This window comes from Doryrhamphus excisus, chromosome 6 (genome assembly GCF_030265055.1).
Source record: "Doryrhamphus excisus isolate RoL2022-K1 chromosome 6, RoL_Dexc_1.0, whole genome shotgun sequence".
Taxonomy (NCBI): domain Eukaryota; kingdom Metazoa; phylum Chordata; class Actinopteri; order Syngnathiformes; family Syngnathidae; genus Doryrhamphus; species Doryrhamphus excisus.
In genome coordinates, this window is record NC_080471.1 from 23,359,048 (window position 1) to 23,375,135 (window position 16,088).

The following is a 16,088-nucleotide window of genomic DNA, read 5'->3' on the forward strand; positions in this document are numbered from 1 at the left end:
GGTTGCAGGGGGTGCTGGAGCCTATCCCAGCTGTCTTCGGGCGAGGGGCGGGTTCACTTTGAACTGGTCGCCAGCCAATCACATGGGACTGTTTTTGTTATATCGAGTAATGACAACCTGGACACATGCGGCTGATACAAGAAAAAAATCTGTTTAAGTGTTAAGTTGCTGCGCGATGAGTTTAATATTGTTTGTAAGATGAAACATTGAAATGTATGAATGATGAAATGTAAGTAAGACTTATATCGAGTAATGACAACCTGGACACATGCGGCTGATACAAGAAAAAAATCTGTTTAAGTGTTAAGTTGCTGCGCGATGAGTTTAATGTTGTTTGTAAGATTCATTCATTCATTTTCCACCGCTTTTTCCTCACGAGGGTCGCGGGGGGTGCTGGAGCCTATCCCAGCTGTCTTCGGGCGAGAGGCGGGGTACACCCCGGACTGGTCGCCAGCCAATCACAGGGCACATATAGACATTGTTTGTAAGATGAAACATTGAAATGTATGAATGATGAAATGTAAGTAAGACTTATTATATCGAGTAATGACAACCTGGACACATGCGGCTGATACAAGAAAAAAAATCTGTTTAAGTGTTAAGTTGCTGCGCGATGAGTTTAATGTCGTTTGTAAGATGAAACATTGAAATGTATGAATGATGAAATGTAAGTAAGACTTATATCGAGTAATGACAACCTGGACACATGCGGCTGATACAAGAAAAAAAATCTGTTTAAGTGTTAAGTTGCTGCGCGATGAGTTTAATGTCGTTTGTAAGATGAAACATTGAAATGTATGAATGATGAAATGTAAGTAAGACTTATTATATCGAGTAATGACAACCTGGACACATGCGGCTGATACAAGAAAAAAATCTGTTTAAGTGTTAAGTTGCTGCGCGATGAGTTTAATGCCGTTTGTAAGATGAAAGTTCCACTTCATTTTGTGGATATATCAGAAGCAGCATTACATAATTAGGGAAGCCTCCTCGCGCTGACTGGTTGATTAGGAATCAACAATTAGATAGTTTTGTGGGGCGCTGAAGAAACACAATCCCCTCTTTATACTCATGAGCCCATGCGAGGGTTCAGACTGGGTTTTATTTTTTATTTGAGGAGTGCGTCCATTTTGGAGTTTTTTGGGGGTTTTTTTTTTTCAGTAAAGCCAAATCTTTTAGATACGTGCGTAATTAATAAAGAACGCAATGATTCATGGTGCGCCCGATGCGCACCGCACGCAGCCATGTGGACTCTTCCCATGTGGGCCGGCCGGTACAGTTTGTCCTGGCCATGAAGGTTCTGTGGTATGACCCCCTTTCTCCCTCTCTCTGTCGCTTTCTCTCAATCTCATTTCCCTCTCTCCATCCCTCCTTTCAGCCCAACGCAATTAGAGAGGCAAAGTGGGATAAGAGGAATGTGTTAGCATGCTTTGTGAACGTTGAGAGAAAGAGAGAGGGAGTGCAAGTGAGAGAGTGAGAGATGAAGAGAGGGGGAAGATGAGAGAGAGACAGCGCAGGGGAGGAGAAGAAAAGAGAGAAGGCCTGTCTTAATTGGCCTGTGTGGCCACACTGGGCCGAGCTGGGTCTGGGTTTGACGAACCCTGCGCCTCAATAGTTGGCCAAGCCTTCCATGCATCCCGTGCATCCGGCCAACCACAACTAACTCTAGTGTGCTCTTTGGCAGTTTCCAGTGTCGGGCCTGGGAGAGTTGTGCCACCCACATCAACACTCCACTCCGCCATTCAGGAGGCCTCTCCGATGGGATGAATGCGGCGGTTTGGGAGATTATTGCTTTGTTTAAGCTGAGGTGGCGTTTTGGATTTTGGCGTTTGGCGTAATGATATATTATTCGGTGGTGACGGCAAATTGATGGAAGTTTGACTTGCAGGTGTGAACGTCGTTTTTGTCATTTCGACACGCCGGAATCCGCTCCGACCTCGGAACACAAACTCCAAACAAAAATCAAGTGTGACCGCATGTAAACCTAAAACCCAAAATCATCCATGTCTTTGTCGTTGTTGGCGTAAAGGTGTTTTTTTTGACAAAAAATTAGTGTTTGAAATAATAAAATAATAATAAAATAATAACAAAATAATAATAAAATAATAATAAAATAATAATAGAATAATAATAAAATAATAATAAAATAATAATAAAATAATGAATAATTACAATAATGAAAAAAATTTGGCATTCTTTACCATTTTTAAAATTATTAATTCCCATGATCTTATTGGAATAATTTTTACGCCATTATATATAATATAGTAATAATAGCAAACATGTAAACCTAAAACCCAAAACCATCCATGTCCTTGTTGTTGTTGGCGTAAAGGTGTTTTTTTTAATTAAAAATTAGTGTATGAAATAATAAAATAATAATAAATAATAATAAATAATTACAATAATAAAAAATAATAGGCATTCTTTAACATTTTTAAAATTATTAATTCCCATGATCTTATTGGACAATTTTTTACGCCATTATATATAATATAGTAATAATAGCAATCATGTAAACCTAAAACCCAAAACCATCCATGTCTTTGTCATTGTTGGTGTAAAGGTGTTTTTTTATTAAAAATTAGTGTATGAAATAATAAATAATAATAAATAATAATAAATAATAATAAATAATAATAAATAATAATAAATAATAATAAATAATAATAAATAATTACAATAATAAAAAATAATAGGCATTCTTTAACATTTTTAAAATTATTAATTCCCATGATCTTATTGGACTAATTTTTACGCCATTATATATAATATAGTAATAATAGCAATCATGTCAACCTAAAACCCAAAATCATCCATGTCTTTGTTGCTGTTGGCTTAAAGGTGTTTTTTTTTTACAAAAAAATAGTGTATGAAATAATAGAATAATAATAAAATAATAATAATAAAATAATAATAAAATAATAAATAATTACAATAGTAAAAAATAATGGGCATTCTTTAACATTTTTAAAATTATTAATTCCCATGATCTTATTGGACTAATTTTTACGCCATTCTAAAGGAATGGTCAAACTGAATGCAATAATGTTATAATAATTGGGTTATACTAATTGGATTATAATAATGGTATATATAATATAGTAATAATAGCAATAATTTCTGCAGAACTTTTTAGTTGGAAGCTTGTTTTGTGACTCTCTCTATCACACAAACGCCAACCAACTGGAGCGGCCGTGACGTAATCCCTGTGATGATCCTAACGACGTCTATATTGCTAGAAAGCGTCTCACTCCAGAAACCTTTGCAACCATTTTAGTTAACAGGTTATTATTATGTCATGGAATTGAACTTGTTGATCGCCTCTTTGTGACTACTTTTTTGTGTTGTGTGGACACGCTACATAAATCAATGTGAATACTGCAAATATGCAGGTGAATAACCAGGAAAATTCATATAATTGTTAAAAATAGACGTTGTTTTTGTTAGTGTAGGTAACATATGGTAGCCATTGGTGGCGTTCTTTCATTGAATCAATGCCAATCACTCCTCAAAACTTGTTCAATTATTAGTGGAGCTTTTTCCCAGCTGACACCGAAGTGGTCACAAGTCAGTGAAAGGATACATAAACAAAGAAGCATTTCCAGTCTCTACATAACCTAACATGGGGGTACGGGATGTGGATTTGATCTTAGGAGTCAATGCCGCTGAATCCCTGATCCATGCATTCATCCCAACCAGAATGTACTACTGCAACAGTATTCCCTACGGTACACCTTCCAAAAAACCTCAAAAAACTGCAATATATTCACAACTCAGCTGCCCGCCTAGCATGTTTTTGGAATGTGGGAGGAAACCGGAGTACCCGGAGAAAACCCACGCATGCACGGGGAGAACATGCAAACTCCACACAGAGATGGCCGAGGATGGAATTGAACCCTGGTCTCCTAGCTGTGAGGTCTGCACGCTAACCACTAGACCGCCGTGCCGCCCTTTTCGGTAAATATTTTTATAAAAAATTAAAGTAAAATTAAAAATTGAGACCTCACAGGCCTCACTGTGATTGGCTAGTCCAGGGTGTACCCCGCCTCTCGCCCAAAGACAGCTGGGATAGGCTCCAGCACCCCCCATGACCCTCGTGAGGAAAAGCGTTAGAAAATGAATGAATGAATGAATAAAATTAAAAATTAAGTAAAATTAAATTAAAGTAAAATTATGTTGTTGGGGTTTTTTGTTTGTTTGTTTTTCAAGTGGTTTACGTGCAGGCCTCACAGGCCTCACTGTGATTGGCTTGAGACCAGTCCGGGGTGTACCCAAAGACAGCTGGGATAGGCTCCACCACCCCCGCAATCCTCATGAGGAAAAGCGGTAGAAAATGAATGAATGAATAAAGTTAAAAATTAAGTAAAATTAAATTAAAGTAAAATTGTGTTTTGGGGGTTTTTTGTTTGTTTTTATGTTTTTTGTTTGTTTGTTTTTCAAGTGTTTTTTGTGTGCTGGCCTCACAGGCCTCACCGTGATTGGCTGGAGACCAGTCCGGGGTGTACCCAAAGACAGCTGGGATAGGCTCCAGCACCCCTGCGACCCTTGTGAGGAAAAGCGGTAGAAAATGAATGAATGAATAAAATAGAAAATAAAATTAAATTAAAGTAAAATTATGTTGTTTGGGTTTTTTTTGTTTGTTTTTATGTTTTTTGTTTGTTTGTTTTTCAAGTGTTTTTTGTGTGCAGGCCTCACAGGCTTCACTGTGATTGGCTGGAGACCAGTCCAGGGTGTACCCAAAGACAGCTGGGATAGGCTCCAGCACACCCCCGCGAGGAAAATCGTTAGAAAATGAATAAATGAATATCTAAAAGTCCCTCCAACCGTAACACAAAATACAGTCGAGTAACTATTCTACACATCGGATGTTTGATAAAATGTTTTTTTTTATTGATATTAAAAATGAAAGTACATGAATTGTGCATTTCGGACGTTCTAGCGTGCGGAGGTTAAATCAATAAAATACACACAGGCTGAGTGAGCGACTGACAAAGAAAAAAGGTTCGCCGTTGCTCGGCAGGATATCTCTTCATATTTACCAAAAAAGTGGTTGTCTTTCATTTTTTTCAGCGACACTAAAGTAGCCTGTTTGAGCATTACAATAGTGGATGTATGCAGTCCCAGCATATAATAATAATAATTATCATCATCATCATAATAATTGCACTGTCTGCCTTGTTGCACGATAGAAGAATATAATCGAGGAAAGATATGGAAGATCTCTGACAGGAAATGCATAAATATCGTCGATAAGTCCTCGGTACTAGTGATACCGTTTTGAGTGACACGTGACTCATTTTTAGGAGGAAGTGGTAATGTGTCATTAACGAAATGATGTCTTATTAGGAACAACCACACTCCTCCCTGCAGAGCGTTTGTTTCTTTACCTGAATCCTATGACTGCATTAAAAATGGTTCGACCCAATAGCCCTTTATAAAAAAAAAGAAAAATAATAATAATAACAATAATAATCATGGTAGGACGGCAGGAAGTGAAGGTAGTGCTTGGTATGATCGAGATCAATGTCGGATATCTAGAAGGATGATGTTATTGTCATAGTGAGTTTGTTGGGGTGGGGGTGGAATGGGTGGGAGGGGGGGTAAAGGCGTATTGTGCGAGTTAAGACCCTGTAGTGACATTTGATCCAATCAACCCACACAGACAAAAAAAAAAAAATACTTAAAAGCTTGTAGGATATTGTGCACAATTAATGAATACATATTTGATATCGAGGACTCGACATTCCCGCGCCATCAATACTAAAATTGGCTTGAAAACAAAGTGGATTGAATAAAACTAAATTCATAAAAAGTCACTCTGCTGCTGTAATCCCGATTTTCCCTGTTATTATTCCGAATATGTATGTACCTATTTCTGTGACATAACATGCCTACAAAATTCCGACTACATGCTCCTGTTAAAGTATTCATTTAAAATAACTGTACGGGTGGGTGCGTGGATTTGGGTATGGCGGGGTAGGACATTATTTTTGGTACAAAGCATCTACAAAAAAAAAAAAAAAGCCTTACAGCTCCAATTGGAAAAAACAGAGATCATACAAAATAAATCCGTCAGTTGAGCATCAGTGCTGCGCATATTATTTGGACCAATTTTTCAAATATATTTTATAACAAAATAAATAATGCCTTTATACAGTGCCCTTATTTGTATTTCAACAAATAAACAAACAAAAAAAAAAAAGCTTGGCGGCTCATTACGCAAGATACAGCTCAGACTAAAGGAAATAACACAACGTCCCTGGAAACTAATTATATATCTATATATATATTTATACATATACATATATATATCTATATTCATATATATATATATAGATAGATATATTCAAGTATCTGTTTCAGGCAAAAAGCATGTGAATACTACTGATATACAATAAAAATAAATGTTAGTTGACATTATTGCTGTTTTTTTTTTCCCTTTGAATCGGAATTTCTGTGCCTTTCTTTCGAACGGAAAAGTAAAATAACACAACAGAACATTACCATGAAAAAATGCCTAACATGGAAAAACAGGAATGTCATGGTACCAGAAACAGACAGGGTTTTCCTTTTTTTTTTTCTTCTTTTTTCTTTGAAATATCGATATGAAAAGAAAACAAAAACCAAAAAAAAAAACTAAAATATGTAGAATCCTCATCAATTATCCCACTCGTCCATGCCATGTTACTTCCTGTCCAAGCAGTCCGCAAAGCCACAGTAAACAGGAAGTACTTTCCCAGAAGCGTTGTACTGTCCCAATCCGGGCGGTCCACAAGTGTCCCGTATTTATGTTCCCTGTGTCCAGTCTGTCTGCCTTTGCAGGGGTGGGGGGGGGGGTGTTGGGGTACACACAGACAGGCAGGACCGGCGGGACAGGGTCTGGTGTCCCCGGTAGTCGCTTGTATTTCCTGTGAGCCGCCTTGATGCCGTCCTCGCCCCCAAAAGTTTCTCAGTGACACTTATTACCCCTTGACGTCGCCACCGCCAGGAGCGCCCCCCCGCCCCATATACTTTACCTCCTTTTTTTTTTTTTTTTTTTTTTTTTTAGAGTCTCACTTTCCTTAAAACGGAAAGCTGTAATAAATTCATTCAAAGGAAAAAAAAAAAAAAAAACGTGCTTTTCAACCTCTTCTTTAAGTCCTTTCCTGAAGCTAGCACCATGACATTTTTTTTTTTAAGCTACACGTTCATTGTTCATAAAAAAATAGTGCCATTTATTTTTTCTTTACTTTGACGTAATCCGTGGCAATGTGCAATTCTGCAGACTCTTTTCTGCGTTTTGTTTGTGATCAAAAGGTGCTGGAACAGGAATCTAATTTTACAAAATAATTCCTTACAGTGTGGAAGTCCCTTTATAGGTAGAGGTGCAAAAAAAAAAAAAAACAGGTTCTTTTTCGCCTCAGGAAAAAAAAACAAAAAAAAGTGGAACGGATTCTGTCATGCGAGCTTCTCGTCGCTTTGAGTTGTTTTCCACAAGGACAAAAAAACATTCCGTCGGGTGTCCTCTTGACACTTCCAAACCACAGATGTTCTTTCATGTTCTCTTCTCCCTTTTTCCATTGACTCTTTTTTGCTTACGTCTCCACCTGAATGGCGTTCGGCGGAATTGTTCATCATTTGTGTTTGTGCCTTTTGTGTGTCGGTGACTGAAAGAGCTAGCGAAAAAGTTCAGACAGGAAGAATGTGAAGGCATGTTTGTGTTCCGGAGGAGGGTGATGGGGTTCGAGGAGTATTAGAAAAAAAAAAGGGGGCCAGGGGGTCAAGAAGTAGTGGAGGGGCGTTGGAGAGAGGGGGGGTATTGGCTGGCTCGGACAGGGCAGGGCAGGGGAGGTCAAAGAGAACTGCCACAGAAATGACGTCAGAGACAAAGCTATAATCCCCTAGGCTTTTTTTTTGTTGTTTTTTTGCCCAAACTCTTGTCTGGCAGGTTGGGCTCTCATTTGTGGTTGACGTAGTTGTTCGTGGTGAGCAAGACGGGCGGCAGTTTGCTGGGCAAGCTGATCAGGGGCCTGTGGAAGGTCGCTTCCTCCTGGGCTTTCATCTTTTCCGCTTGCTTCCGAAACTTTTTGGCTCTCAGGATTGCCGGGACGCCTCTCCGGAGTCGCTGCGCTGCTTTCTTCTGCCACAGCTCGTATTTGGAATACTTCACGGGCGCATGCGGCTTCCTCGGGACTTCCTATTGTGGCGTAAAAATAAAAAGAAAAAAAATGAATAAGATGTGAGTTTGTTTTCTTCGGTTATTGTCTCGCTAATCAAACGGGAATCTAACATCGCTCTCATTGCGGCGAGAGTCATAACAGCGTCGGTTCTTGTTTTGGTTAAGCTGTCAACAAGCGCTTAGTTCTGCCTCTTTAACATTCAGTGAAAAGGAAGGGGCGGGCGCCGGCATCGTATACGCCCACTCAACGACCCGCTAGAGCAGGGGTGGGCAAACTTTTTTTTTTTTTGGGGGGGGGCAGACTATATATTTTACACGTAACAGTCCACCTGGTATTATTGTATCTGTAAAATTGTCATGCAATCTGCTATTATTATTTATTATTTTATATTTATATTTAAATATTTTTTAAAAATAATAAAATATTATAATAATTAAAATAAAATTTAAATAATAATTATTATATTATTATTATATAAAATATGCAAATATAACAATATTATTATATATAATTAATATAATAATTAGCATTAATATAATAAATATAATAATCCTAATAGTTATAATAATAGGGCGGCACGGTGGTCTAGGGGTTAGCGCACAGACCTCACAGACCGAGGGTTCAATTCCACCCTCGGCCATCTCTGTGTGGAGTTTGCATGTTCTCCCCGTGCATGCGTGGGTTTTCTCCGGGTACTCCGGTTTCCTCCCACATTCCAAAAACATGCTAGGTTAATTGGCCACTCCAAATTGTCCATAGGTATGAATGTGAGTGTGAATGGTTGTTTGTCTATATGTGCCCTGTGATTGGCTGGCCACCAGTCTAGGTTGTACCCCGCCTTACACCCGAAGACAGCTGGGATAGGCTCCAGCACCCCCCGCGACCCTCGTGAGGAAAAGCGGTAGAAAATGAATGAATGAATGAGTTATAATAATAATATAATAATTATTATTTTTATTATTATTATGTGCTTGTGTCCCTTTTTTCAGGAGCACTTTGTAAACAACAGACCATGTCAAACAACGAAATTGATACAACCATCAAAAGGTTGGCTCAGGCCATGATGCCAGGTTGTATGTTGAGTTTAAATGAAATACTTTTGAAAGATTGGGCGGGCCGTATTCAAACACTTGGCGGGCCGGATGTGGCCCCCGGGCCGTAGTTTGCCCACCCCTGCGCTAAAGCAATGTTTTTCAACCTTTTTTGAGTTTTTTTTTTTTACATTTTTTTACAAAAAATGTTGTGGCACACCAAGAACCAAAAATGTTCCAAAATGTCACCACGACCTCACACGTGCATCAATAAGTCTATGGGAGGAACAAGGTAGGTGTTGCCACACGGACCAATATTCCATTGCTCTGCCAGTCTTTACACCACAGACACTCCACAGTAGCCACGTTTTTACATCAACACTTTTTCTCTTTCCCAATCACCTTTCTCGGGAAACAATGGTATCCATGGAAAGGAATATTCCAATCTCTTGTCTACATGCGCCGTGAAAATCAAACCAGAATAGATATCAATAGGGCATGCCCAGTAAAACGTAAACACCAACATCACGTGATATCAGCTTCCTTGAGTTTTTCTTTCACTTGTTGGAATAACTCCGTATTGTCAGTTTTTCGTCTCTCCAGTCTTGGAATTTTAGTTTGAATCAAAAACAAACTTTACTTAGTCCAGTGCCGATTGCTGGCCTCCATTTTTAAAAGTGAAGAACGTGTGGATCTGCGTGTTACGTCATATCTGAGCATGCGCTGAAAGAACGCACCCGGGATCAATTTAAACAGGAAAAGATCAAATTCAATCTTGCTAAGGACATGTTTTATATAGATATATATTTTCTTTTTTTTAATAAAACTGCACTTGTGAATAAAGTATAGAAGGGTTTAGATTCTGTTTCACAGATGGCGCTAATGCACACGAAAGCTGCTTGCCAACCGCCAATAAACAACAGAAGAAGAAAAACACCACGAAGAAGAACGCAGTCTGACAGCTTCCCGTTTTGGTTAAAGCAGGGGTCTCAAACACGTGGCCCGCGGGCCAAATGTGGCCCGCAGGACACTAGTTTCAGGCCCCCCGCCTTGATATGAAAGTTTAATGTTAGTGCGGCCCCGCGCAAGTTTGATATGGATGCTGTATGGTATCATGTACCCAGAAAAAATGATTACGTTTGATTCATGTTCATGTTAAAGGTTAAATAACTGTTAATAGTTATCCTCTCTATCCGTGTGGAAGTGGTAAGTTTTTGGCTATTTAAGTTGAAAAGAAATAACTCGAAGGCTACAGTTTAGGTCGCTAGCTCTCTAGTTTGCGAGTTAGCATGTGTCTCAAGACCCTGCAGTTGCGCAATATGTTGTAAATAAAAAGAGTATAAATGTGACTATAGTCGTGTTTTGTCATGTCTACAGGGCTCTAATAATGCTTTGTTCATTTTAATATGAAAAAAATCATTTGTCTACCCACCAACTATATGTGCTTTCTTATTTTTTATTATTTGCTGTTTTATTATTATTATTATTATATTTATTTATTACTGATTGATTTTCTTTATTCTTGATTTATTTATTTTTCATCTTATTTTGTGTATAGAAAAATAAAAATGAAGATATTTGAGAACAGTGGAATGTTTTAGCAGAGCTTTTCTTGTGGAAAATCGGAACCAAAGCACTGAAAAAGTTTGTATATTTTTCTGTTTTTAATAAATGCGTTGTTGTTTTTTTTTTTTAAACGTGATGCGACCCCGCCTTGCCCGGACCCTAGCTCCAGTGGCCCTCAGGTAAATGGAGTTTGAGACCCCTGGGTTAAAGGAATATTCCATCCCTGTTCAATTCTTTCCGTTTGAGCAAATAACCCATGTAAACTATTGACATAATGGCTATTAACATAATATTTGCAAATGATGATTAATAAATATTAATTACAAAAAGTGATATTGAATAATTCCGCGGCACAGTGGTTGAAAATCACTGCGCTAAACTAGTAAACCACAACCGACTGAATAACAACATAAATCCCGCTAAATGAGGGAAAAGTAGAAACGGTAGCAAAGAGGGGAGCTGAAAATTTATGCGGCTGTAGGCAGCGCTCCGTGTGAATGGCTTGTTTTGGTGCCGCCACTTGAAGAGTGTTTATCCCCCCCCACCCCCCTTCATTCACTTCAGGCTGGCTCAATAGCTTAAGAACAGCTGGCCCTCAGTGCAGAATCTACCCGTCAACTTTCCCCGCCCGGACAAACCAGGGACATGTCCGGACTAAGTCCCTACTGGAGTCACCTTTGGGGGGGTTTTTTTGGACCCCCGGACTCGGGTCTCCGGTTACGTTAGGTTTGTGTCCTGGTCATTTGAATATGGATTTAGTATTTAGCATAGCAGCATGACCAGGCATAAAAGGCTGGCAGGGATTGGGTAAGGTTGGGAAGGGAGCCATGGCTGCGTCATGTGACCTCAGTCCAACACTTAGACAAACACCCGCATGTGTGAGGAGACTCTTGAGTGTTTTTCCTTTTTTTTTTTGACCACACGGATTGGGAATACTCGGAACATTGGGAGAGTTGACAGATCCATGACTAATAAACTTGACATTATTATTCTTTATTCTGAATTATTGAAATGATTTATGCTAATTACTATTTATGCTGTACATTCTTCTTCATAGAATATTCACATTATTATTATTATTATTATTATTATTATTATTATTATTATTATTATTATTATTATTATTATTATTATTATTATTATTATTATTATTATTATTATTATTATTATTATTATTATTATTATTATTATACTATCTTCTCTCTCTCTGTCTCTCTATCTATCTATCTATCTATCTATCTATCCATCCATCCATCCATCTATCTTCTCTCTCTCTCCTTCTCTCTCTCTCTCTCTCTCTCTCTCTCTATCTATCTATCTATCTCTCTTCTCTCTCTGTCTCTCTGTCTCTCTATCTCTCTAGCTCTCTCTCTCTTTCTATCTAACTATCTATCTATCTATCTATCTATCCATCTATCCATCTATTCATCTATTCATCTATCCATCTAGCCATCTATCTATCTATCTCTCTCTCTTTCTCATCTCTCTCTCTCTCTTTCTCTCCATCTATCCATCTAGCCATCTATCTATCTCTCTTTCTCATCTCTCTCTCTCTCTCTCTCGCTGTCTATCTATCTAGCTCTCTCTCTCTCTTCTCTGTCTCTCTATCTATCTAGCTCTCTCTCTCTCTTTCTCTCTATCTATCTATCTGTCTATCTATCTATCTGTCTATCTATCTATCTATCTATCTATCTATCTATCCATCCATCCACCCATCTATCTATCTATCTATCTATCTATCTATCTATCTATCTATCTATCTATCTATCTATCTATCTATCTATCTATCTATCTATCTATCTAGCTCTCTCTCTCTCTTTCTCTCTATCCATCCATCCATCCATCCATCTAATAATGGAATATCTTAGTCTCTGATCGTAGTGTTTTTGTGTGTGCCATTTTCCCGTCTGGATGATTTCCATGCCAGTCAGCACTTTGCTTATCTTTCCATCATCTACCCTGATAGAGCAGTCTGCGTACATTTGGGTCCGTACCACGTCAGGGACATAGGGGTGGGGCACAGGTACAACATGATCCCAGGCCAGATAGGGACCAGGATCCCACCGGTTCCCATACTGGCGTGTTGCTGCGGGTGAGGCCTACCTGCTTTAGCGGCGTCATCACTGGAATGACCTGCAGCGACGTGGCCGACACGTCTCTTTCCGACTTGGCCGGTTTGGCGCAGTACTGCTCCAGAAGCTTCAGGTCGCAGCTACGGAAACAACACTCCTCTACTATCCCGCGGTTTTGGGTGCGCCTGTTGTTTCCCCGACTGGTGGGCCTACCTGGGGAAGGGGACGGGAAGAAGAAGAAGAAGAAGAAGACGGTGAGACAAAGAAGGTCGAACATAACAGTCTCATCCCGAATGAAACTAGGTTGTTTTGGCGGGATTACAATCCAAAGAGGATAAAAGGAAATCTATGAGCAACGGTAACAAATATTTTGCTTTGGAGGAGATAATCTTTGGAGTCCGTTAATGAGCGACGTGTAAACACGGAGGTGAGCAAATACGTCGTATTTGACCTTGTCCTTCGTCAAGTCAGCAGAGATTACCAAGATGAGGAGGGGCATGGAGAGGTAGAGAAAATAGCCGGCGAGGGAGGGAGGGTTGAAACACGGGAGGTGAATGCAAATCAAAAGAGGAAGAGAGTAATGACGGGAAAAAAGAAAAACACGGAATAAGGTGAAAGGTGGTTTTGATGGTGGTGGGGGAGCGTTTGAATTATTCCACACGGGAACGCCATTCATGATCAATAAAGAGCTCGTTTGAAGTTCCAGCACACCCCCCCTCCCCCCCACACATACAATGTTGGGGGAAATCTCACGAGACGAGGAGCTAGATTTGCGGGAAGAGAACCACGGGAGAAAGAAGAGAAGGATCTAAATTGGATAATGATCTGCAGGAAAAACGCGGCGTACAAAGAAATTGCTTGTCTCGCTTGTCAAAGGTGAATTTTTTTTTTTTTTGTGCGTATTCCAATATCTACGGATGTGTGTCACAGCAGCTAATCCACTTGGGGATTAACAAGCCAACACAATACAAACACACAATGCCTTATTTATAGGCTTTCCCATCATTGGGTCACATAAGTTGCAAGAATTTATTTTTTTTTTAAATAAACAAACAAAAAAAAAAAACATCCATGGAAACATCCCTGGTGGTCTCCTGGTCGGCTATTACTTTACTGGTAAACAAGTACCCTATTGTGCTGTACTATGGCTTCACGGCTGGACTGCCTTTCATATGCAATGAGAGGTACAGTGAAGCGCGCAGGCTCAGTTGCATCCATTCTACACTTAAAGACACAACTCCTTCTCAGTCATTGTGTGTGTGCGTGTGTTGTTGTGACCCCCCCACTTACACCCCCACCACCCCCCTCAGTAAATAGTATCACCTATACAAACAAATCCCTTGTTTTTTTTTTTTTTAGTTTTTACGCAAAAACACAATTACGCAGCGCTTTTACGCGCACAATAAACGTACTGAAATAGAAGCCTCTGTCTTCGCAGACGAACTGCAGCGCGTCTACAAGCTCTCCCCCACACAGCGTCTCAGCCGAGGTCATCTCCACCACATAGAGGCTGAGTGCCAGTGCAAAGAGTAGCGCACGACTGAATGAAGACATCATCTTGACCTGTAAACACACACACACAGGCGCGCATACACACATAAACATAAATATATACATAAATATATATATATACAACCATTACATTACAAATAACATGGAAAAATAATTTAAAAAAAATACTATGACAGCTAGCTTTTTGTTTTTATACGCCGCACAATTGCCGGGAACTCAAAAACAACCTTTGTTTTTATGCGCATTTGTGCACTTTTTTTCACCCAATCGTCACAATCCGGCACCTTGAGTGGGAATAAATGATTCTACTAAACGGAATAAGTAAAACTGTGTCCTTTTTTAACGTCTTACACAACATGCCAGAATTTGCAAGTGTGGCTGTTCGATAGTTAACGATCAGAAAAGCAAGACTCAGCACTTATCCACCCCCCCCCCTCCTCTTTGCTGACTCTTTATTGAGCTCAATGACCCTCGCCTACCGCCCCCTATCTTCTGCCGGCGAATAAGACCAGCTGTTTTTGCTCCAAGTCCGGCATCAAACAGCACACGGAATAAATTCCTATACTGTGATCCTTTTTTTCTCATTAAAAACACCACAAATGTTCAGTTCATGCACCCCACGTGACATATATGTACCATTACTTTTGCACAATATATTCATATATATTCTATAAGGAAGTTAAAGTGTCAATTAAAGCTTCATAAAGTGCGTAAAAGTATTCCTTAAATATTGCTTACCTCCATTCTGCTGTGCTGCGTTTTTCTGCAGGTGAGGCAAAGTGACTTGTGGATGAGTGGGTGTCCGTGTCTGGATCGCAGGGTCTCCATGTCAGTCGGGCAGTAGTAGTAGTAAGTAACAAAATGTCCACAAAAGAAAACCAAACCCAAAAAAAAAAAAAAAAAATCAGGCCTTACTTTGTTGCTTGGGTGTGTTTTCAGGTGAGTTAGTTTCCCGGTCTGTTAGTTAGATGATGTGGTGAGAGGCTGTCCCAGAGACCGAGGCGACAGGCAAAAGTTCTCAGGGAGAAGTATTATATACCAAAACACGCCCACTTACACACACACACACACTCCACCCCCTCGCTCCTCCTTTCTCCTCACCGCATAGTTTCAAAAAAAAACATGTATATGTCTTACACGAAAGTGTATAAATAAGAAAAAAAAACACTCATTATAACATCCATCATTGTTTACGCACCGATGTGAATCTTACGCACGGTATCCGACTCTTTGTATCGAATCAATTCTTTACGATCCATTGTCGAAACATTGTGGTGACGTCATAAAAATGTCAAGGAGAAGTGATGCGCAGTCTCCAGCAGGAGGATAGTGATGCAGTGACTGCTCAGGGAGTCCGGGAGTGGGGGGGTCATTGAAGGTGCAGCCCCCCCCCTCCCCCCCTGCGTTGCATGGAAAAACGGGGAGAGGTAAGAAAAATAAAAAAAAACACCCACCGTGACCTTAGAAGGATGTCTAATTGAAATGAAATGACATCACTCGCTAAGCCATTGACTCCTTACACCGTCAACAAACTGAAGTGAGTGACTCATAAATAAGAAGGCAAACTTTTTTTTTAATAATGAAGTATCTCCATTATATAAGCAGATGAGGATGAAGGGGATACTGTCATCCTCACACTGACATCTAGAGGTGCATAATAAGGGTTCAACAGCAGGTCTTTCCGTTCCTGTGGGGCCAGACGCGTTAATATTGTTTTACAGCACCATCTTGTGGCTGAGAGATGT

At 39.6% G+C, this 16,088-nt stretch overlaps 1 protein-coding gene across 1 annotated transcript; it reads right to left on the minus strand.

The window, feature by feature from the left end:
• Positions 1 to 4,871: 4,871 nt before the first annotated feature.
• Positions 4,872 to 15,339, minus strand: LOC131130758 (insulin-like growth factor II). The gene is made up of 4 exons (XM_058074654.1): positions 15,082 to 15,339; positions 14,244 to 14,394; positions 12,863 to 13,044; positions 4,872 to 8,179 (listed from the first exon to the last, which is right to left on the minus strand). Exons 1-4 carry the CDS (start codon positions 15,169 to 15,171, stop codon positions 7,940 to 7,942), a joined length of 663 nt encoding a protein of 220 aa, XP_057930637.1. The 5' UTR covers positions 15,172 to 15,339; the 3' UTR covers positions 4,872 to 7,939.
• Positions 15,340 to 16,088: the final 749 nt, after the last annotated feature.

Coding starts and splice junctions, on each gene's coding strand:
- LOC131130758 (XM_058074654.1), bottom strand. CDS start 15,171: ATGGAGACCCTGCGATCCAGACACGGACACCCACTCATCCACAAGTCA. Junction 14,395..15,081: donor CGCAGCACAGCAGAATGGAG/GTAAGCAATATT, acceptor GTGTGTTTACAG/GTCAAGATGATGTCTTCATT. Junction 8,180..12,862: donor TGATGACGCCGCTAAAGCAG/GTAGGCCTCACC, acceptor ACGCCACAATAG/GAAGTCCCGAGGAAGCCGCA.